A 22,388-nucleotide genomic window follows, 5' to 3' on the forward strand; every position below is an offset into this window, starting at 1 on the left:
TTTCACACCCACATCACGCAGTTAATTAAACATTTGAGGCCAAGCTAATTCAGTGCGACTTAACAGGAAAATTTGAAACTAAAAATGAGATAAAACACGCACATGAGTGGAACTAGGATAGAAAAGGAGGTAGAAATTTTTGCTATAAACCTAGTTAACAAAAGCATCCACAACTTATTGGTCTGTGCAAACCGCCCCTCTGAAGAATTCATTTTATAGTAAAGGGCAGGAGGTACTGGGCAGCCCCGTGAAACTCCCGTGTTATTGGTTGGCAACATAGCCGCCATGACACCACGGTGCAGTGCTGCTGCCATCTCTACGCCTCCAACATTAACTAAATTTAAAATGACCGACAGGGCAGAGAGCACAATCGGTAAGAAGGTATGCTAACATAGCAACTATTTTGAGTGCCCCCCCCCAAGGCTTTGTTCGCTAGAATCTCAATAAATTCTTTTACAACCAGATCTCTTGTACTGCAGAGGGTTTCCACCTAACCTATTTCTATTTTTGAACTGTGTTCAATATCACTAGTCAAGGAGGATGAGGTTGGCAGGGCATGGAGCACGAATGAAAATGCATGTAGTCTCCAAACGCATCATACGGCCACTGCATGCCTGTTCACGCAGTCCTTCACGTCCTGCACAACCCATGTGCTACCTGCCCGGCTGGCCGCTCAACCTGATCGCGCGGCTTGCCCGCTCTCTGGTGTGTGTCACTGCATTTACGTTCGTCTGCAACGTCTGCAAGATAGATCGGGTTCGTGTTGTTCGTGTTCGTGCTCGAATATTCTTGGCCGTTCTTGGCCTTGTAGGCCTTCTTGGGTCCTTGGTTTGGGCGAGGGTAACGTATTCGAGGCCGTTGCTACGCAGGGAACGTTCTGTTATCTTGGGAATGTGGTAAATTGTAGAATACAGGTAACGTTTTTGGTTGTACAACGAACCTTCCGTCTTCGGGGAAACGCGTTTGTTGCCCAAGGCATTCCCAGGCAACGGCCTGTCTGGGATTTCATGGCCGCTGAAACAACAGTTTACGTTTTTATATACAGCTGCTTTCAGATGGGATACAGTTATAATGCAAGGAAATTTACAGCTGACGCTAGCGATTATAAAACCGCATGTAACAAAAGCCCCTCATGCTTTACAGGTTGGAGTTAAGTCTCTCCTCAGTATAATTTGAATATGTATAAACTTGGATGATGAAGTGTAAGGTTATGTGTTTGAATTATTTGCAGAAAATTCGGGAGACCATTCTGTCTAGTGGATTTTATGTAGTGCAGAGGAAGTCCACAATAATGACTGAAGAAGTTGCAGCAGAATTTTATGCTGAACACAGAAATAAGTTCTTTTATAACAGACTTGTGACGTTAATGCGAAGGTAATTGTCTGCCTCTTCCAGAACTCCAATGTATAAGAACGGTAGCCACATCATAATGTATGGAACAATATCACTGACCGAGTAGCAGTCAGAGGCAGATATTAACTTTGGATCAGGTATCCAAATAGTCCTGTATATTTATCCTTACATGAAGGTACAACCGATTAATAACGATTTTTCTGTTATACTTAAGTACCAATTTATGTGTGGCCTAAATGTTGCTCATAATTTGAGATATTGCTATTAATGCAGCTAATAGTACCAACAAATGTTTCATTTTCCTCAATTTTATTTTATCCTGTAGATCAAAATAGATTGTCCGCCTATATTATTATCAAAATGCATTAATGATGATGGTATAAACTTGTTAGAAATATAGCTTATTCTATACATCTTATCAGTAGCTCATATTTCAGAATTCTTCATTGAAATAATCTTCTATTGAATAATAGCATCCCTTAATAAGTAAATCCTTCAGTTCCTTTTTAAACAGGTTGTGTTACCTATTTGTTTTATGTGGGTGGGAAATTTGTTATAGAAGATACAACCTGTTATCGATGGTTTACTGTTATAAAGTTCTAAATTATGTACGTACCTATGATACAAGTAGCTATTATTTCTTGTGTTAAATATATGTACTTGTTTATTTACAGTGCAGTTACACTTTTCTTTTGCATATAAGATTGTTTCTTGAATGTATAGTGAGTGTACCGTTAATATCTTTTGTTACCTAAAGCCACCTTTTCATGATTCCAGTTATTTTACCTCTGCTATATACCTTACAGCCCCCCCCCTTTTTTTTTGAGCGTAAATATTCGTCTAGTTAATGACCATACACTTAAAAGAGATGCCTTGGTTGATGTAGTTTAATTTCCATTATATTCCTGTCGAGAGCCGGGATAGCACAGTCGGTATAGCGACTGGCTACAGAGGGTTCAGAGTTTGAGTCCTGGTTGGGTCAAGAATTTTCTCTTCTTTACATCATCCAGACTGGATCTGGGGCCCACGCAGTCTCCTACCCAATGGGTACTGGGGGCTCTTGCCCCAGGGGTAAAGTGGCTGGGGTGTGAAGCTGAGCACTCATCTCCAACTAGTGCCAAGGTCAAGAAAACAGGGGTCTATACATCCACTTCCCCATATGCATTCATAGCATAGTGCTTAACTAGTTAAGTACAAGGACAGCTTTACCCTTTACTTGTTTTTTATTTTCCTGGTGAATTTGAATGAATAGATGCAGGTAGATCCTAGTAGATCCTACAAAGTAGGATGTGGAACAGACTAGAGTGCAGTATATTACATTCAGAACTCACTTTATATATACAATGTAGTTACAGGATGTACCTCATGAGTGACAGGGGTGTGAAACTGACCGCTCACCTCCAACTAGTACCAAGGTCAAGCAAATGTGAGTCTATACCTCCACTCCCACATACACCTTTATGGTGTGGTGCTTAATTAGTTAAGCACAGGGACACTTTATCTTCTTTTTTTTTACCTCCCTCTAGAAACATTATTGCTGAAGAGGGAAACTGCAGTGTTTGATGAAGTGTTGAAAAATCTTCAACATTCAGTGTGGCATACCCCCAGAAATCAAAATCATATTATTGCCTCTTCATACATTGAGATGCTGGCCAGTGGGTTGGTACTCTCAGGTAGGGGTGTAAGGTCCCATCACATGACCTAATTCATATTCACCTAGTACGAAAATAGTGCCAATGTTCCAGTACATTTCACACTCATGTAACAAATTCTGTGACATACACTGAAGTTTTGTGCTGGTAGAATAACATTTCCAGACATGTAGAGCCCCCAAACACAAATTTTGCAAGATGACATCATGATAATGCAAGCCAAATATAATCATTGTATTCTGAAGTTGTTTGAGTAGATGGTGTTTTTGTGTTACAGTGGCCCATCCGAAGTGCATATATTGGCACGACAGAATGCAATTAAGGTTTGGAGGAGCCTGATGGGGCCAACAAAAGTGTACCATGCTCAGTTTACGGCTCCTGAGAGCATTAGAGGCAGATTTGGACTCACCGACACTCGCAATGCAACACATGGCTCAGGTGAGCTATATAGCCAGTTACTTAACTTATCTGAACAGTATTGCATTGCTACATGATGGGCACAAACTCCTGCTTTTAGATTCTCCTGAGTCAGCAACGAGAGAGATAGAAATCTTCTTTCCAGACTTCAGCATCGACAGGTGGTTTCTGAAAGAAGCTGAGTACTTTAATACTGGTGCTGTCAAGTTACGTGCACAAGAGTTTGTTCACCGCATCATTTCTGCTTCATAAGGCCAATATGGATGCTTGCTATTGTAGTCGAGGACACTGTACTAGCTTTGAAATCGTGAAGTAGGTCTGCTACTACGGAAAATGAACATACATTACAGTAAGTGTTTTTCCAACACTGCATTTACTATAAAATTGTAAAGTGTGTATTTCAGTTTTGTGATCATCTGAGCTAGGATAGCACGATTAGTGATGGGTTACAGGCTGGACAGCTAGGGTTCAATTCCCGGTAGGGGCAAGAGACTTTCTCTACTCCACAGCATCCAGATCAGTGCTGGGGCCTACCCAGCCTACTCTCCAATGTGTACTGCGGCTTTCCTCAGTGGTAAAGCGGCCAGGGCATGAAGCTGACCCCACACCTCCTCCTATTGCTGAGGACAAGTATGGTGAAGCTATACCTCACTCCTCCATGCATCTTCATGGTATGACTCCGTGATTTTAGTCCGCAAGCGAACTATACTGACCAAGTGACTGCCGCTTGTTCGCTGACAAGCGGCGGTCGCTCAGTCGGTATAGTTTAGTGCCAACTTTTGTGGCTAGAGGGTGTCACGTGGTCAGCACAACGAATCCCCACGGCCGTTATGGTGTTCAATTAATTGAGCACAAACACAACTTTACATTTTTGAGCGTTCATTCATCTTGATTGTGTTACTTGATGTAGCAGCAATGTTTTAGACTTTAACTTTGGAGGTGCTTGGTTTGGGTCCTGGCCAGAAAACAGACTAATCTCACCAAGTCTTTCTTGATTATCCTCAGTCCCTCTAGATACATGTTGGGATAGTACCTCAATTAGACCATGACCTTCAAAATCCTTTCCAATTCAATATTCATTATTCTTCCTTCCATTCAGTGCTTTATAATCTGAGCACTGTAAAAGAGACGAAAGAAAAGTAGAAATCTTTTTGAGGTTGAGAATCATCTTACGAGATTCAGCATTATAAATTACTCACAGCAGGAGATCTGTATAGAGTAGCAGAGAAAATGACAGTGCTGATATGGTAATCTGACATTTTAACAATGTGTTTACTTGCTACAAGTCCTAATGGACCAGGGCGGGCCATTGAGAATACTCCATGTACAATCAGTAAAGGTTAGGNCGTGATTTTAGTCCGCAAGCGAACTATACTGACCAAGTGACTGCCGCTTGTTCGCTGACAAGCGGCGGTCGCTCAGTCGGTATAGTTTAGTGCCAACTTTTGTGGCTAGAGGGTGTCACGTGGTCAGCACAACGAATCCCCACGGCCGTTATGGTGTTCAATTAATTGAGCACAAACACAACTTTACATTTTTGAGCGTTCATTCATCTTGATTGTGTTACTTGATGTAGCAGCAATGTTTTAGACTTTAACTTTGGAGGTGCTTGGTTTGGGTCCTGGCCAGAAAACAGACTAATCTCACCAAGTCTTTCTTGATTATCCTCAGTCCCTCTAGATACATGTTGGGATAGTACCTCAATTAGACCATGACCTTCAAAATCCTTTCCAATTCAGTATTCATTATTCTTCCTTCCATTCAGTGCTTTATAATCTGAGCACTGTAAAAGAGATGAAACAAAAGTAGAAATCCTTTTGAGGTTGAGAATCATCTTACGAGATTCAGCATTATAAATTACTCACAGCAGGAGATATGTATAGAGTAGCAGAGAAAATGACAGTGCTGATATGGTAATCTGACATTTTAACAATGTGTTTACTTGCTACAAGTCCTAATGGACCAGGGTGGGCCATTGAGAATACTCCATGTACAATCAGTAAAGGTTAGGCAATGCTTTAGATCACACCAGGGAGTCCAGGGCTCATGTCATGTTTCGTAGCTTTATATGCTGTGAGTTTGTTAGCTGTTTCCCAATGGTCAAGCTGGAGGACTGGTTGCACTTGTTGATTCTTCACCTTGAGTACTGATTGAACCCACTTGCAGCTGTCACTGCCATTTAAGAGCACATACTAGATAAATGAACATGCCCATATACATTAGTTTGTTGTGTTACCTCTTCTAAATTAATTGGATATCTTTATTATTCTCTTCTGCTTTTCTATTCAGTTCTTTTATTTCACCATTATTAGACCTTTTAACTGGTCTTTAAAACTTCAGAACAGAAATTTAATATTCCACAGTCAACAATTTCAATATTCCTGTCTTTGTTTTGATGTTAAGAGTATATTTTTGTCAAATGGTCGCACCATAGCTCAAGCGGTTAGTCGCTGGCTTCCCACTGTGGCGGCCTGGGTTTGATCCCAGGTCTGTTCAAGTGGGATTTGTGGTGGACAAAGTGGCGCTGGGGGGGGGGTTCTCCAAGTACTTTGGTTTCCCCTGCCAATCTTCATTCCACCAAATTCTCCATAATCGTAAACACTCAGGGCAGGCTACAATAGGCCAATCAGTGGCTGCCATGCCAAGTGGACCCAGTTGGACTCCACCCCCCACTAATAATCTTTTTGTCAACATTAATGTAATCTTTGTACACTTTTGTAAACTTAATACAGAATCCACTGACTGCGCAAGTTTGTATTGCCAAACTGTCTCATGGAAGCAGAACACACTATATATTATTCTTGGTGAGCCATGTTCCCCTCTCAGCAGACTAATGGCACAAGAGTCAGTGAATGCCGTAGCTGCTGGCTTTGCATAAATCCTCATTTATGCAGTCGAGAAATATTACAGAACCTGTACAGAGGCCACAGAAAGAAGTCCCGTGGAAACATCCAGTCTGTTCGCAGGAATGATGTTAGTGATAACCTTTGCTTACACCATCAAGTGCTTTGAATGTGTTGACTTAGGCCAGAGGGGATTATAAACAGCAGGCACAAAGTGGCGCCATCATCCGCAGGCCTTCTTTCCGTGGCCTCAACATCAGATGATTATGTCCACAACTACTGTGAACTGGAACACTTGAGTGCCAAAAGAAAATTTGGAACCAAAATGAAAAATTTAAGTATTGTTAATGTTTCCCCTTCACAACCCAGAAATGCTGCAGTTCTGTTTCCTTTCACACATGTGCACTGTTACAATTACATACCCACCGAGGGATTTGAGACAGAGTGACTTATCAAGGGGAAGGCAGTAGGACTTGTGGGCTGCCACTTACACACCACAAATTGCAGAATGAAATCTCCTTGCAACACTTCGTATGGGACCTCAAATAAGCAGGAGATAACTACTTCAAATATTAAGCTACAGAATGAACTAAGGGAACACTGACAGTGCAGATGTTTCGATGTGTGGCAGGTGAGGTATCGAGATGGAGGAGGGCTGAGAGAGCACACGGTGAGGAATGTGGTAGGATGGGGTAAGGAGAAAACCAATGCAGAGACTGGAAAAGCGGACAGCTCTTTGTGACACTGCTGCACAGTTAGACGGAAGAGAATTCACTGAGTAAGTATGCAAGTAGGAAATGTCATTTTATGGATGATGTGTTGACTTTCTGCAGGCATATAGGAATTATGTTAACCGTCAAAACAACAAATATACTTAGTTTTAATATTTGATTAACGGTTGACGGTTAACATAATTTCTACATGTATATGGCTGCGCTATAGCTCAAGCGGTTAGTTGCTGGCTTCCCACCGCAGTGGCCTGGGTTCAATCCAGGGTCGGGTCAAGTGGGATTTGTGGTGGACAAAGTGGCACTGGGGGCAGGTTTTCTCCGAGTACTTCGGTTTCCCCTGCCAATCTTCATTCCATCAGTTGCTCCACAGTCAACCTCACCTATCATCTGGGGCTGGTACAATAGGCCAGAAATGGCCGCAGTACAGTTCGTTTGTGCATAATTTGAGAATCGCAAAGTACGTTCTGGCGGAGGGTGTGAGCTGAATTGCATGCCTTGTAAAGCTGAGGTGAAGGCACTTAGTTGAAAGTGGTATATTTAATTATCTTAATTATGCTGTAATGGAAGTTTCTTGGGAAACACTGGGTTAGACTGTATAATGAATGTAATAGGGGAGTGCATTTTGTTGCAATGTCGTAATATTTTCTGTGTATGTACATTGTTTCAGGGCAACTTTCTGATGCCATCTTCAGGACCCACTTAAGCTGGGAGTGAAAGTTGAGTCTCGAGTTGAAGACGGACTTGTGCCTCCAGTGTAGTGAGGTACTGTAGATGGAAGGCCGCAAGTTGTTACATGATGCGTGAAGTGGATGTTAGATTGTGCCAATTGTTTCTTGCAGACTGGGAGAAGACTCTCTGGTTAATGGATGGTTTTGAGGAGGGGAAAGCCAGTGGTATTGTTGACAGCAGTAAAGATATTCTTTTATATTCAGAGCAGGTAATGACATACTTGAAAGTGATGAAATTTGTTTTTGACCTATGAGTTTAAATTTGAAAATACATTCCAGAGTTAATGAAATAGAACTACAGCAAATGTAAAGTTGGATGGGAAAATTCTGTGTTTTAGAGATTCAGCATCTTGTTCCAAAGCAAGCCTTGAGTGCTGTTCTCTGTGTACACTGAAAAGGAGCTATGACTATGAAACAGAAGAATGTAATGTAGAATTTAATTAAAATATGTTTCATTTACCACTTACATGGTTTCTGTCAGCATTAAACAAATTTGTTAATGAGTGTATGATTCAGATTTTGTGTGTTTGCCGTTTCTGTTTAAATTTGGATGTCAGCCTAGTGATGAAGAGAATACAAGTAGTGTACATTAAGTTTGAAATACAAATTTGCATACTTCTCATAAAGAATTATTATAATACTGATTAATTTTCCCTTTATGTTTGGGAGATCTCACAAATTGTGTGGCATCTGAGTGCAGGTCTATGTTGTTGAAACTGTCAGTAGCTCTATTGCATCCCATCTGGAGGGCGTGAAAGTGCAAAAATCTTGAAAGGAATCTGCAGCCATTGCACTAAGGGTGGAACTTGTGGTGCACATGACAGAATTATTGAGAATGTAGTTGCAGGCAATAACTTCATTACAAAACAAACTCTGTGTTTTGAGTCTTCAAGCAAAATATACCGACCGAGCAACCGCTGCTTGTCAGCGACGTTAATGCCAACTTTAATGGATAGCAGGTGTTGCATGGTCAGCGCAATGAATCCCCACGGCCATTGATTTCAGTTTTCTAGACCAGAGTCGCTTTTCCATTCAAGTAGCTCCTCAATTATCATGAGGCTGAGTGGACTCCATTCCAAATCCACTACTCAGAAAATCTGGTAGCACCGGGAATCGAACTCAGGACCTCTGGATCTGTAGCCAGGAATTTTAACCATATGTAATAATGTCAGCTTTAAAGTGTTAACGGAACAGCTGCAATATGGCACACAGATGACTTGCTGTGTATTCTGAATGGCCATTAGAGAAGGTGCAAGCCTATACAGATGTTAACTCACAGCCACAAAGTTCCAAAAGTTTCACTGACCCCCAAATCATGATTCAATTCCCTTACACCATTATGTTATCAGTGGTTCTGCATACAGAATAAATTTAATGAGACACTCACACTGCATGACGTTACGGGCATTTGTTAGTTGGATCAAAGCAACAAAATGGTATATAAGGATCGTGGGGTTTGTGATATGTACAATGGCAAGTTTTACAAAGTTTCTACAAAACAAAGAAAAAAGATCAAACCACAAGACACTAGAACTTACTTTTATGATGTGAATAAACTGCTGACATAAAGGGCCCAGCATGTGTTGATACAAGTGGCAATACCATGCATTATGACACTCTTCATGAAAGTTCAAATTGTTTCAGCAGAGCGCACACATTTCTGTGCATGTTCTAAGTTCATGGTCCCTGGCCCATACCCACATCACAACACAGGGCACTAAAGCATTTCTCCTGAAATGTCCCCCCTTGCTTTCATCTGCATCATAACAGTATGCACATGCTGCCAGTCATGCACGTGATCATGTGACCTTTCATATCATGGCTGATGTGGGTAAACAGCATACATACTGTGCTAATTTAAACTGTCACTGTAATGAGTAAGTGGGAACCCCTAGTTGTCAACAGCATATAGGTGACAAGATGTATAGCTGCAGCACAAGAAAATGATGGAGCAGTGAGGCTAGCGTTCTATGACCTCGACCTTCCATCAGAACACTGCTGTGTAAGCGGTGCACTTCCCAGATGTTCCTCATTGAAATAAAATCTAATGACAACCTTGGAACAGCAATTCCTTCACCATTATCTTTCCAGATCTGTCAACAGAACGGAGCTTGCAGTTTGCAACACTGCCCTCTACACATGAAGAGAAATGCATAGTTAGTGGAGATACAGCTCCCTTCATTCTCAGCCTAGGCTTTACATGGTCAGCTTCATGCCCTGGCTACTCAGCCCAAGGGAAAGAGGTCCTAGTATCCAATGGATAGGAGGCCAGGCAATGCTCAGAGCTGATCTGGATGAGATGGCAAAGAATCTCTGTCCCTACAAGGAACTGAACCCACTTTAGAGCCTAGTCACTGCACTGAGCTATCTCTGCTCCCATCTTCCATTAATAATATAAAAATAAAATAAGAACCTACCTATGAATTGTGTATACACTATTTTAAAATTCAAGAAGACTAATTTGTAGCTAAAAAATATACCCCATAATAACTGTTTGATATGACATACACCTTACAATTACTCTCACATTCCCAATGGAACAGACACTCCTCGCTCAGTCTCCAATGGATGGTAGCCTTCATCACTTGTAACAGCAACTTTGCCATTGGGCCACCTTATCCCAAGCAATGAAGTGTAACCATTACACAGAGCACACAATTCTCCATTACATACACGTACTATACTTCACAGAAATCCATTCTAATATCACAGTACAAGTTCAGTGTCAACACACACATGTACACACAGCACAAAGTGACTTCGCTCACTTCATTTTCTGATAATTCTATTTTTTATTTATATATATATATATTAAATTTGCAGCAGTATGTAATGTGATCTGGTGTGGAAATGAATACTTTGTATAGTGAATTCTGCATCTACCACATACGTACATGTGGTTGCAGTCATAATTTCACGTTACCAGATGTCACCTCTTCTGTTCCAAGGAAAGCCTTTTGTTACCATCTTTGGCAGATTATTTAAAGTAATTTTAAACATCACAGAACTTTCACACTATAAAAATTCTAGTTAAAATCATTGTACTTCGTTTAACATTTGACATACAATACATTCAAAAGCTCCAAAACTGCCTTTGCTGCAACACTAGCGCTACTCCGTATACAGACTCATACAGTAACCTACTGCTGGGTGATGAACCCAGTTACCGCAAACACTCTGTTCTGCACAGGGATGCTTTACTTCCGACTTTTTGGTCTGAGCTGCAAGTTGTCATGTATTATCAGAAACAGTTCTTTATAACTGAAGTGTTATATCCAACGTAAACATCACCAGTTTTTAGTAGCATTTAAGTGTCTGCCTATAAGCAAATGAGCAAGCCTGCTTGGCTGTTATATTTTTATACTAATTTTTTCCAACCTTTATTATTCAGGTGTTTCATTACTGTAATGGCACGTGTATGCAGTCCAGCTGACCAAATGCTGAGACTGTCAGCCCCACAGTATCCAGGGGTTTCAAATTCCCTATTTGAAATTTTCACACTAGATGTAGAATTGTGTAGTGACACTGGATGCCTCTCTTCAAATTTAACTTCCAAGTGAAACTGAACATGCAGAAAGTCTCTTCATTGGTTGCATCATGTTGTGTGTTCCATATATATGTAGGAATTATGTCAACCATCAACCGTTAATGGAATATTAAAACTGAGTATATTTGTTGTGTTGACAGTTAACATAATTCCTATATGCCTGCAGAAAGTCAACACATCATCCGTAAAATGACATTTCCTACTTGCATACTTACTCAGTGAATTCTCTTCCGTCTAACTGTGCAGCAGTGTCACAAAGAGCTGTCCGCTTTTCCAGTCTCTGCATTGGTTTTCTCCTTACCCCATCCTACCACATTCCTCACCGTGTGCTCTCTCAGCCCTCCTCCATCTCGATACCTCACCTGCCACACATCGAAACATCTGCACTGTCAGTGTTCCCTTAGTTCATTCTGTAGCTTAATATTTGAAGTCCCATACAAAGTGTCACAAGGATCAACAGGTTAAAAGTAAAACGAGCTGTACACACAAAGCAAGGAGTTTTTATTTTGCAATTTGTGGTGTGTAAGTGGCAGCCCACAAGCCCCACTCATATAGGTCACTTAAAAAAAATAAAGTTCTCAGAAAACAGACACTGCCTTCCTCTTGAACTACATGAAACAATCCACTACTTGTGACTGTATTCTAAGTACTGGAGTCAGTTTGTCACATTCACATTAAAAATATACACACCATTCTTGCTTGCTCATATTGGTTAAGCCTGAAGCTAACGAATGAGATTAAACTGATGTCTTGTTATATGTATCTGAGTTTAGAGAAGAGTTACAGTGTCCTTGGGCATGAACAATGTCTTCTATGTGCCAACATTAACAAAGGTATATGCTCCCCTCTGCAGTACTACTCATATAACATATTTTCATCTTTGACTCATACTTGAAATCTCTTATTAAAGAGGAAAGGACATTATAATCTGCCAATAAGAGAACTCTGTCAGGGCAGAGGGATGAATAATTATCCTACTCAGAGTTACTTAATTGTATGTGAGTTCTTCAAAGTGGTAACTGTAAACATTGCTCGCCTTGGGATCTGGCACCAGGTAGGCTAGAAGAAGCATACTGACATTTTGAAGGAATATTTTTTTTTTCATTGGTGCTACAGCCCTCATTTGGGCCTAGGCCTACCTCCATGGAACTCTCCATTCACTTCGGTTTTACTAGATCTTAGACATATGATAGGACTCCTTGGGCGGGTCATCAGCTCGTCGCAAGGCCTCTACCTGTATGCAAACACAGAAAAACGCACACAAACATCCATGCCCTGAGTGGAATTCGAACCCATGATCCTGGCTTCCAAGTGAGTGAAGACAGTGCATGCCTTAGACCACTCGGCTACTGTGACCAGCTTGAAGGAATATAGTGCCCCTATTTTCATGGCCAAGCAAGCAAATGCTTGCTTCCTGCACTTGCTGGTTGCTTGCCTATCTTACTCTTCGACCCTGAGGATGGAGGGGCGACATTCTTCCAAAATGTTAATGAACTCCTACTGGACTAAATGGTACCACATTATAGAAGACCATAATCTTATTATTCACTGCCAAGGGAGCCTCCGACTGAGTGAGGGCCTTGCTAATCCCTGCTGCATTCTAATTTAAAATGTGCACTGCAAGGCCATGTGCCCCTCCCTCACTCAACCAGAGTTGGACCACAGATCAGTCAGCGTCGCATCATGACCTTGCACTTCACTTTGGCAGACAAGCAGAATCTTCAGAGAACCGCCAACCCCGAGTTTTCTAAATCTGTCAATAGCGACAGGGATTATATATGTATAGCTCATTAATGGTAACAGTATATACCACCTCCTGTAATAATCATTAACTATGTTTTCTCCACACAGTGAATTTATAAGCTTCATTTGGTTCTCAAACTAAACAGTGATCATTTTCATAAACATTCAATTCGGTTCTCTTGCTGATCTTGGCAACAGAGACAAGCAGCGTCCTCATGGAGGTACCAGCTAAAACAATATTTAAGTTGTTTCATTCTTTACGGGGCAAAGCAGAAAGTAAAGTGGCCATCGCGTCCTATTACATCACGTGTGGGGGGGGGGGAAGAGCAGTGCTTCTCACTGCAGCTGTTTTGCCCTTCAGAAAAGAAACTAGTGCCCACTCAACAGAAGGTTGAGTGAACCCCACAGCAGTGTGGACACAGAGGCAAAAAAAGTTCCCTCAAGTGAATGAACTATAATTGGCTTCTACTAACCAACCAGAAACTACAAAGGCTGAAATATCATTATTTCATGTACAAATAATCACCGTAAGTTGGCACGCAAAAGAATGAATCATGCCCACATGAACAAAGATGCTCACCATAGATTTCCAGGTGATGAGATTCTATATGAAAGAGGATACAAAAGTTGTACAAAAAAGAATTTCAGTATGTTTATACATCAGAAATACCATCCATACAATAAGTAAGCAAGACTAGACACTTGCAATAAAATCTTCATGGGTGATCAGCCCAAAGTTTCAGAGATCTATTTTCTCAGTCATCAGGGTTAATGTAGGGAATGTCCATAAGTTGCTGACATATATGATCCAGTCAGCCACTACGATTCCTCATCTGATCTCCCCCCCCCCCATACACCAGCAGGGATGGAACATCACACCGACTATCCCAGACATATGTACAGTATATATCAGCTGCTATCATTCCCCATACCAACCCTCATTGATGATGGAGACAGAGTACATCACGGAAAAGTACATTTTGTGACTCAGCTTTGGTTTGGCTGATGACCCAAGAAGTTCCAGTGCATTCATTTGTCATGAAAGCATCAAACTTTATGTAAGACTAGACACTTATTTGTACACACGCACGTGAACATGATACGTACACTCTTGTATTACACACTGTCCAGCTGTCAGGCGTATCAGGTGAGGCCAATCCCACATCAGAATAGGTCACACAACTGAACCGATTCCTACTTTTGCATGTCTGTGCTGCAAGGCTGCCTCTATACAATTAAAGGTACACAGTGAAGATTATGTACAAAATGTATGTATCAGTAAATGAGAGTGGCAAGATAACATCAATACTGACACACTCCGTACTGCATTATTAAAATCAAGAGACATCAACCTTCAACGCTCAACAGCTGTCCTCCACATCACAAGCCATCCAGAAGGTAAGTACAGTAAGCACTAATCATTGTCACTTGTCATACAGTGATCTGCAAATGGTATTGCTGCTTTTGCTGCCTGTGCTTAAAACTAATTTTATGTTGAAAGTGATCATCAGTAAAGTTACTTGAACCAACTCAAAACTTCTCTTAAGTAAATATTCTTTAATTTCAGGCAGGCATTCATTCCTAGATCCTAGGTGTAATATATTGTCCAACTGCTGCTGTGAGTCCTCAGACTTGTGCTTTATGTTCTTGGTGAGACTAAAGTAGTGCTGGTGGAACAGGTGATGTCAAAAAGCGACTCACTGTCACACATCAGATATGTTTTTGAATACAAATGCATAAGATGAAACGTCAAAGGGAGGAAAGGATGTCTCTCGACTGCACTTTCTGGTAAGCAGGTTGCACATGGTGGTCCTATAGTACGGCCCCTTCATTCACCAGAATAGTGATTCCTCGATTTTAACTTGCAGCAATGTTTCCCAAAATGTTGTTTATGAATGTGTTCAATGTAAGCAGAATGTTTCAGGGGGTGCACTGGGAAACATATATAGTGTGGGCTTCTGTCAGTGTTAGTGTAAGAAAAATTTACAAGAACAAAAACAAAGGGATGTAATGGTGATCCACATTCATTTGTTTAAAATCATACATTTGATAATAAGTATCCATTTTTCACCTGGGATATGGCCACTCTCCTTGTCGATATCACAACATACAGTAGCTAAAACTTCAAAGAAACAACATTCAAATTAAAAACTTTAGGATTATTCATGTCATTAAAAAAAGAGGATTCCATCATATCTAGAAGAATTTTCCACAACACTTCCACATCGCTGTAACACTCAATATAATGGCAACAGTATACAGTGAAGTTCATGATATCCCTGGCTGTTCTCTGTTAGATCCACGGCACAGCAGGAAACAGACACAAATTGGCAGAAAAATCATATTTTTTGTGTTAAATGGGAAGATGATTACAAACTTTGAATTGAGATGTATGTGGAAGAAGCAGTCATGGTCTACTGTGGGGTATTATAAGAGCACTTTCCTGGTAAGGCTGAGAAAAACTATGAAGAACACCATTCAAGACCTGAAGTCTCTGGGTCAATAACCAAATCTCGGTCCTCCAAAATATGAAGCAGGAACACTAACCACTCAACCACAGCATTTTTTTGGTTCATACTTGCATATGCTCTATGCTCATAGCTGACCGGTTTCCTTTTGTTTCACAGTAGGAATCATCTGTATGAACTCTTAACTGTGGGGCAATGGGCCAGGCACAAGAGGATGTCAGGAGGCAGACAGGTTGATGCATAAGGAAAGAAGTCCTAAAATAATATAGCATCCTATGCAGGGACTGATGTATTAAAACACTTGAAGAAAGAAGTTTGTGGAGTGCTAAGTTTGGGAACCATGAAATTATGGTAATTATCATCAACCTGTTTTTTTTATTGCTAGTGGGGTGGGACTAAGTCCATTGTGCTGCGGCCACTTCTAGCCTATTGTACCAGCCCCAGATGGTAGATGAGGGTGATTGTGGAGCAGTTGGTGGAATCAACATTGGCAGGGGAAACCAAAGTACTCAGAGAAACCCTGCCCCAGCGCCACTATGTCCACCACAAATCCCACTTGAACAGACCCGGAATCGAACCCGGGCTGCTGCGGTGGGAAGCCAGTGACTAACCGCTTGAGCTATGGCACGGCCCTTGGAACCTGTTGGTCTATTTTGTGGGTTGACTATCTCTTTATACATCTGCAAAACTTCTTTAGTCTTTCGGCCTTCGTAGACATTGCAACCAATTATTTGTATAGTTTTACATTTACATTTGAGGATAGTACAATTATGGTCCTCTGCGATGTGATGTTTTATAGTTTAATAGGAAGCTACTGCCTCCATCTTCAGGGTTGAACAATGTGTTGGGCATGGAAAAATTATAAGTGATGTAGGGAAGGAGGACCAGGGCTTGATCTATCATCAACCCAGTAGGAACCAGTAGCCCCCATAAAAGGTGCTGTCTTTATGGGGAAAGAAGACTGCATGGCGTCACACCTCACATGACTTTAATATGAATTACTGAAAATATTAAGCACAAATAAAGTGTTCTGATAAGCTTCAAATCATGAGTTGATTATGAGGCATAGAGCATGGCTGCTGTCAGTTCTGTCTCATTCTTCATTAAATTTTTACTCAGCAACTCAACTTCACTACACACATTTTGAACGTAGCCGGTTCTATTAACATCTCAGACTATCACAGTTGATGACATTTGCACCATGAAGATACTTTCCTGCAACTTTGGTTACCACACCAGTCAGCAGGAATGCAGTAAAACTCCTTGTGAACTGTAACAAGTTTCTTTTCTTGTCATGTGTCACTGGCTGATAGGCTTGCTAAAATCTGACATACTAGTCAAAAATAAAAACATAGCATGTTATTTCATGACATCTAAAAGAGAAAATGAACCCAAAATTTTAATGGCTCCAATTTTTCTTCTTCTTTCTGAGCATTATAATATCTATGAAGTCTATAAAAAGCAGAGTTCTTATGGTTTTTTGTTATGTGATGCTGTGTAGCCACAGGTCCCAACATTCCAGAGCATCCTGTCTACATGGCATCACACCTGTGAATGCCATCATCTTAATATTCCTTGCCATGTGAGAACTTCAGATCTTGCAAAGGAGAGACTTTCAAATGGTACCACTATCTTGGATACTACTAGGTGCATTACAAAATTAACATAGGTCATAACCACTTCCTCTCAACATGCGCCACCTTGTGGATGTTCGTCCAACATTAATAGACTTCAAAAGATGTTAAATCATTATTCAAATGATGGTTAAAGTAACAAATATGAAAGTGCCTTTTCTCCTGCCTTCTGTACTCTTCTCATTCTGGTCTTCTGCATTATGACACCATGCAATCTGGTAGTGGGTACCAACATTACAGTGGACCAGTCCTGAAGATGGAAGCAGTATACTCCTCTGAAATATTGGTACCCACCTACTAGACCACATGGTATCATAGCTCAGAAGCCCACAGTATGAACTGTACATATTCTATAGTGTTCCTGTTGAGTGAAACACATGCTGGCAAGACAGGGGGAGGTTCCAACACAAAAGTGTGGTTCCATGATATAGACAAGGCCCATGCAGACCTTGAACCTTTCTCTGAAATTAGTGCCCCTGTTCAGTTCCATTGGTTACACTAATTATGTCTCCTGTATGCAAGTGATGTTACAGACTTCAGGATTTCACAGCAGTTAACTGTTTACAATAATTCAGTTTTTTGCCGGTTATATGGCATGGATGCAAACAACACTAAAGAAGTTTTGCAGGTACACACTGCCTCCATTTTCATCTACACATTTTACTTGTTATGTTCTATTCAGTGACGATGGCCACATAATGGTTAAAACATGTTGTGTTGTGAACTAACAATTTGTTATCCAGTGTGCTGAGCACAGAAGATGGAGAAATGCAACAAGGTGCTATGGTGCATAATAGAATTATAGGAGTTCCACCAGCACTGTGATTCTTATTTTAACCCATTTACAAACTGATATTTGTTCAGGCTGCAAGATATGCTGTGTGCTGAAGTTTCAAACTCATAACATGCAGTCTGATGCAAATGGAGACAAGAAGTCTGTTTTGTGTACAGAGACAACGTTCTGTTATGATATACAAAGCTGTAACACAGAGTATTATAACAACTCTTTACAATTACACTTACAGTAGAATCTCCATTTAATGTTATTTGATTTAATTTTTCTCAAACATTTAATGTACAATTTGAAAGATCCCAAGTCAATCTCATTGTCAAATTACTTCCATTTACAGTATCCTCAATATCAGTGTTCAAATCCATTACTCCCCAGAGAAACTTTAAATGGGGTTTCCACCGTAGCAATCTAGAACAAAATTTTATGTTACATATCCAAAATAAATATATCATAATTACTGAAATACTGAATCCTTCAAGTAATAGTTTGATGATACTGTGCACTGGTGTACAAACATTTCAGAGAACTTATCAGTTGCCATTATCAGGGCATGGCATGAGTAAGCAACACAGATCCCGTCCCTGCATTTCTTGCACTCTAATATACACTAATTTGTTGATTTCTTTTTAAGAAATCTGCTGTGCCAACTTCAGGCCAAGTGCTTAACAGCATAGTCCACATATTTCTAGTGCTATATCCAGCTCTGGTGCAAGCCTAATTATGACTAAATGGCACAAGAACGTCTATCCCCTATTAAAAACAGATCAACTTTCTCATAACTTCATCATGATTAACAATAAAAAATTACTTGACACTATGATGAAACTTCCACTAGTGTCACAACTCTTAAAAAAAAAAAAAAGAGCAAAAGAAACAGTAAGTGAACTGCAGTGTCATCTGGTTGTAGCCAATGGGGTGTCACTGTCAGCTCAAGATTACAAAAGTAGATGGCAATGCAAGTGCCTGCAGTTCAGCTACATTTACATTCTTAGATGACATGTCTGCATGATTGGAAAATTAATGGTCACAATACGAACAAAAGGGCAGCAGAAATTAATGTTCTGACACCACTCACATGGCCTGAAGATGGGGGCTGCCAGTTTGCCCCAGACATTAGCACACCAGCACACCACAACACAGAGGCACTGCTCAGAGTTGAATGAAGTTACTATTTAAGCATCTGATAAGCCCTTCACACAAAACAGTGCATACCACTGACATGCTTTTAATTACCTGGGGCAGAGTCAAAATGATGTGAATGGGTTAAATGTGCACCTGCAATCACCTCATGATTTAATTTAAGCAGTTAAAATCAGGACAGTTCATCAACGAGTAAAATCTGTGGTGCTTATTTGCAAAGATAAAGAAGTTACACTAATATAAATCTTTGACTGATTTACCTTATCACGTCAATTTGGACTGATATCTCTGAGAAACACGTGGCCCAAGATTACTGAACACGGGCTACCAAGATTACTGATGAGTTCATCCTACTGGAACAATAACAAAACACTGACTTGATAAATGCCAGTGTTAGTTATGTTCACTGAGGACACTGATGTTTGCTTAGAGTTTTGTTTTTAATTATACTTAATTTAATGATGGCGTCGGGGGCTTCAGACTACATGGTGCCAAATGGTAAGATGATTAAATAGAGAGGATGTGGCCTAACTGAAGTAATATCCTGGAATTTGCCTGGAGAGATCAAGGAAAAACATGATAAACCTCAGTCATGAAAGCTGGTGTCCCAGGTGAGATTTGAACTGTAAACTTCCTGAATACAAGCATACAGTATTACTGCGACAACAAACTCCTCAGTGCTTTGATGTGATAGGTCCCACAATGAGAGCACACAGCAGTACCAATACCAAGCAGGTTAGACCAATGGTATTTGCAACTCACAATAAACATCCCATTTGTCACTATAAATCCATCAACAGCTGATATATTATCATTAAATAACCTAAAAGTAAATATGTAAGCTGTACAAAAGACTGATGACTTTGCTTTTGTCTGTATAGACAGTCCAACACGTATTGCAATGTAGCACTCTACCAGAATGTGGTCTTCTGGATTTTAATGCCATGTAGTCCAGAGAGAGCTGACATCTGAAAGGAACAACGGAGTCTCTCTGTACTACGTAGTGTTACAACCCAGATGACTATACTCAACTTAGCTATCACCATGAGAACCTCAAATCCTACATCAATAGATACTAAATAATAATTTCCATTGTCACAGATTGTCAGATATAACTTCAAAGCTCCACACAGTGAATATTTTCATTTATTTTAAGTGCAAAAACTGATACATTACTCTTTTGTTTATGATCTCCATTCATACCAATTTTATGCATCCAATACTCACCAGTAAACATGCATTTCACATGCCTTATATGCTCTTACATGGTCCTGTGACTACTTTATTGGTCTCTCAACAAAAAAAGAAATATCAGATGACTATATAAATTGAAAAATTTTCTTTTCATAAGGGCACCTTTCTTTTTTCTGTAAACATTTCTTAATGACAAACAGCTGAAATCTGTGTCAGTTGGACTGGACTTCTGATGTCATCCCTGTCTGAGTCTGAGCTGAGCCTATCATTTGGGCATGGAATTGTAAAACTATTTTATACAGTCAACTATGAAGGGACATAATTTAACCACTGATCCATACTTAATTCTTTCTTAAATTTTATACATGAATTTTAATTTATTTGTGGAGCAACTCTAACGTACTGTCATTTATACTCCAGTTTCAAACTGATATATCTACATACACCTAATGAGTCTAATTTATAATCACAATGGAATCATACACTTTTATTAATAAATTACCCCACAAATTTGAGTTCCACTGAAACTCAAATTCGAACAAGTTCTAATGTCAGTTACAACTGTGCTAACATGTGATTACTCTATTTATCGATTCATTTAATTTTTAGCAGTGACAGAGATTTTGGTGTTGTGTATATTTACTTGTGGTCATGTGTGTGAGTCTTCTCATGAATGTAGCACAGAAGACAGGATATTCAAAACGTCTCTGAGTGATGCAAGCGTTGAATCATAATTACATCCCAGACACTGTTTGTAAGAGGATTTGAGGTTCTCACAGTGCTCACAGCAAACAGAACAGTCTACGGGGTTGTAATGCCATGTACTTTGGAGGGAGCATGATGCTTCAATGCAACATAATGCCTCTATCTTCAGGGCTGAAGAGTAAGCCAAGCAAGATACAAGCAGAAGCAGGCAGCAAGCTGAACTGAGTTCATCCTACTGGAACTTGGAGATGTACAAAGAGCTGTTTCTTAATTCAGCAGATCAAGAGACATACATCACTTTCCCATTCCAGAAGGATATTTGGGGTAAATGGCCCATCTACAGTTCAGCAGACAGCTTATTCTTGACCCTGTTCTACCCATCCAGGGAGGGGGACAATGAGAAACTCAAACTTCCATCCTGTGATAAATCAAATGAACCAGTTTGCTGTGCAATGAGGCCTGTGATGGTGGACACTGCATTTTTACATGTTGGAAACTGTAAAGTAAAAAATAAAGTAAAAGTATACCTGTAACAGGCCATGGAACCCCATAAAGTTGTGAAATGTTGAGGTTCCCATATTTTCTAGGCAATCGGCTCATAAATGGCGGTAAAGTTGTCAGCCTTATGTGCCGGCTGCCCTTTACTTCCAAGAATATTCCTGGTACTCATTTCTGTTAAAGGCTGAGTCGAAACCAGGGCCACAGTGCGGCTGGAACGGTTAGGTAAATTTAAAAAAATCCAACTCATCAGGATTTGCTCCCACGACCTTCTACTGCGTGCCCTCTTACGTGTTGGAAGCTATACCTCATAAAACTGAAAATCAAGTGAGGGGGTGACATGCGAGAAGAAGGTTGACTGTACACATGTTTGTGAGTAGCTATATAGGCTAAGAAAGCTAGGTGTTGGTTGCTGATCAAAGAAAACAAGTTTACATGATGCATCCATATCTATAAGCAAGCACATTAAAAGGTAACAATATTTATGCTCAGAATATAGAGAACTTTGTTGTCAGAACATTAAACAGGTGTATTATTACACTCCATTAGAATATTCTTATGAAGTAATAACCTAAGGTGCACTTCCTAGTGGTGAAAAAATGTTTCTTGTTAATGAGTGATTTCATTTCATTGTTTTATGTTGATTGCTAAGAGAGATATGCTGGTTTATCCAAACACTAGCCCAGTGAAGGGTAAAAGTGAACTCTACATCAGGCCAGCAGGAGATATGGGTAATCAAATGCTATTATGCCAGCAGGAGATATGGGTAATCAAATGCTTGGTACTTCAAAAGTTAATAACAACAGGTAAAAACTAAGCAACCATCCAAAATATTAAGATTACAGTCTTCTGGAATGTGACACCATGTATTTTTGGTAGATGTGTATGCCTCCAACTTCAGAGTCAGGGAGTGACACTCTTCTACCCTGAAGATGGAGGCAG

General features: G+C 40.2%; 1 protein-coding gene across 3 annotated transcripts; it reads left to right on the plus strand.

Moving 5' to 3' along the window:
• The first annotated feature begins 677 nt into the window (after positions 1–677).
• Positions 678–8,228, plus strand: LOC111867484 (nucleoside diphosphate kinase 6). Of its 3 annotated transcripts, none has more exons than XM_023857409.2 (6): positions 678–1,143; positions 1,232–1,374; positions 3,283–3,443; positions 3,568–3,771; positions 6,897–7,043; positions 7,664–8,228. In XM_023857409.2, the coding sequence occupies exons 1-4, from the start codon at positions 1,072–1,074 to the stop codon at positions 3,672–3,674; spliced, it is 483 nt and encodes a 160-aa protein (XP_023713177.1). In that variant the 5' UTR covers positions 678–1,071; the 3' UTR covers positions 3,675–3,771; positions 6,897–7,043; positions 7,664–8,228. The 3 variants fall into 3 exon arrangements, with proteins under 3 accessions (XP_023713177.1, XP_023713178.1, XP_023713176.1); XM_023857408.2 differs by having other exon boundaries at positions 682–1,143; positions 3,523–3,771; XM_023857410.2 differs by lacking the exon at positions 3,568–3,771.
• Positions 8,229–22,388: the final 14,160 nt, after the last annotated feature.

The sequence above is a fragment of the Cryptotermes secundus genome, unplaced genomic scaffold (assembly GCF_002891405.2).
Source record: "Cryptotermes secundus unplaced genomic scaffold, Csec_1.0 scaffold843, whole genome shotgun sequence".
Lineage (NCBI taxonomy): Eukaryota > Metazoa > Arthropoda > Insecta > Blattodea > Kalotermitidae > Cryptotermes > Cryptotermes secundus.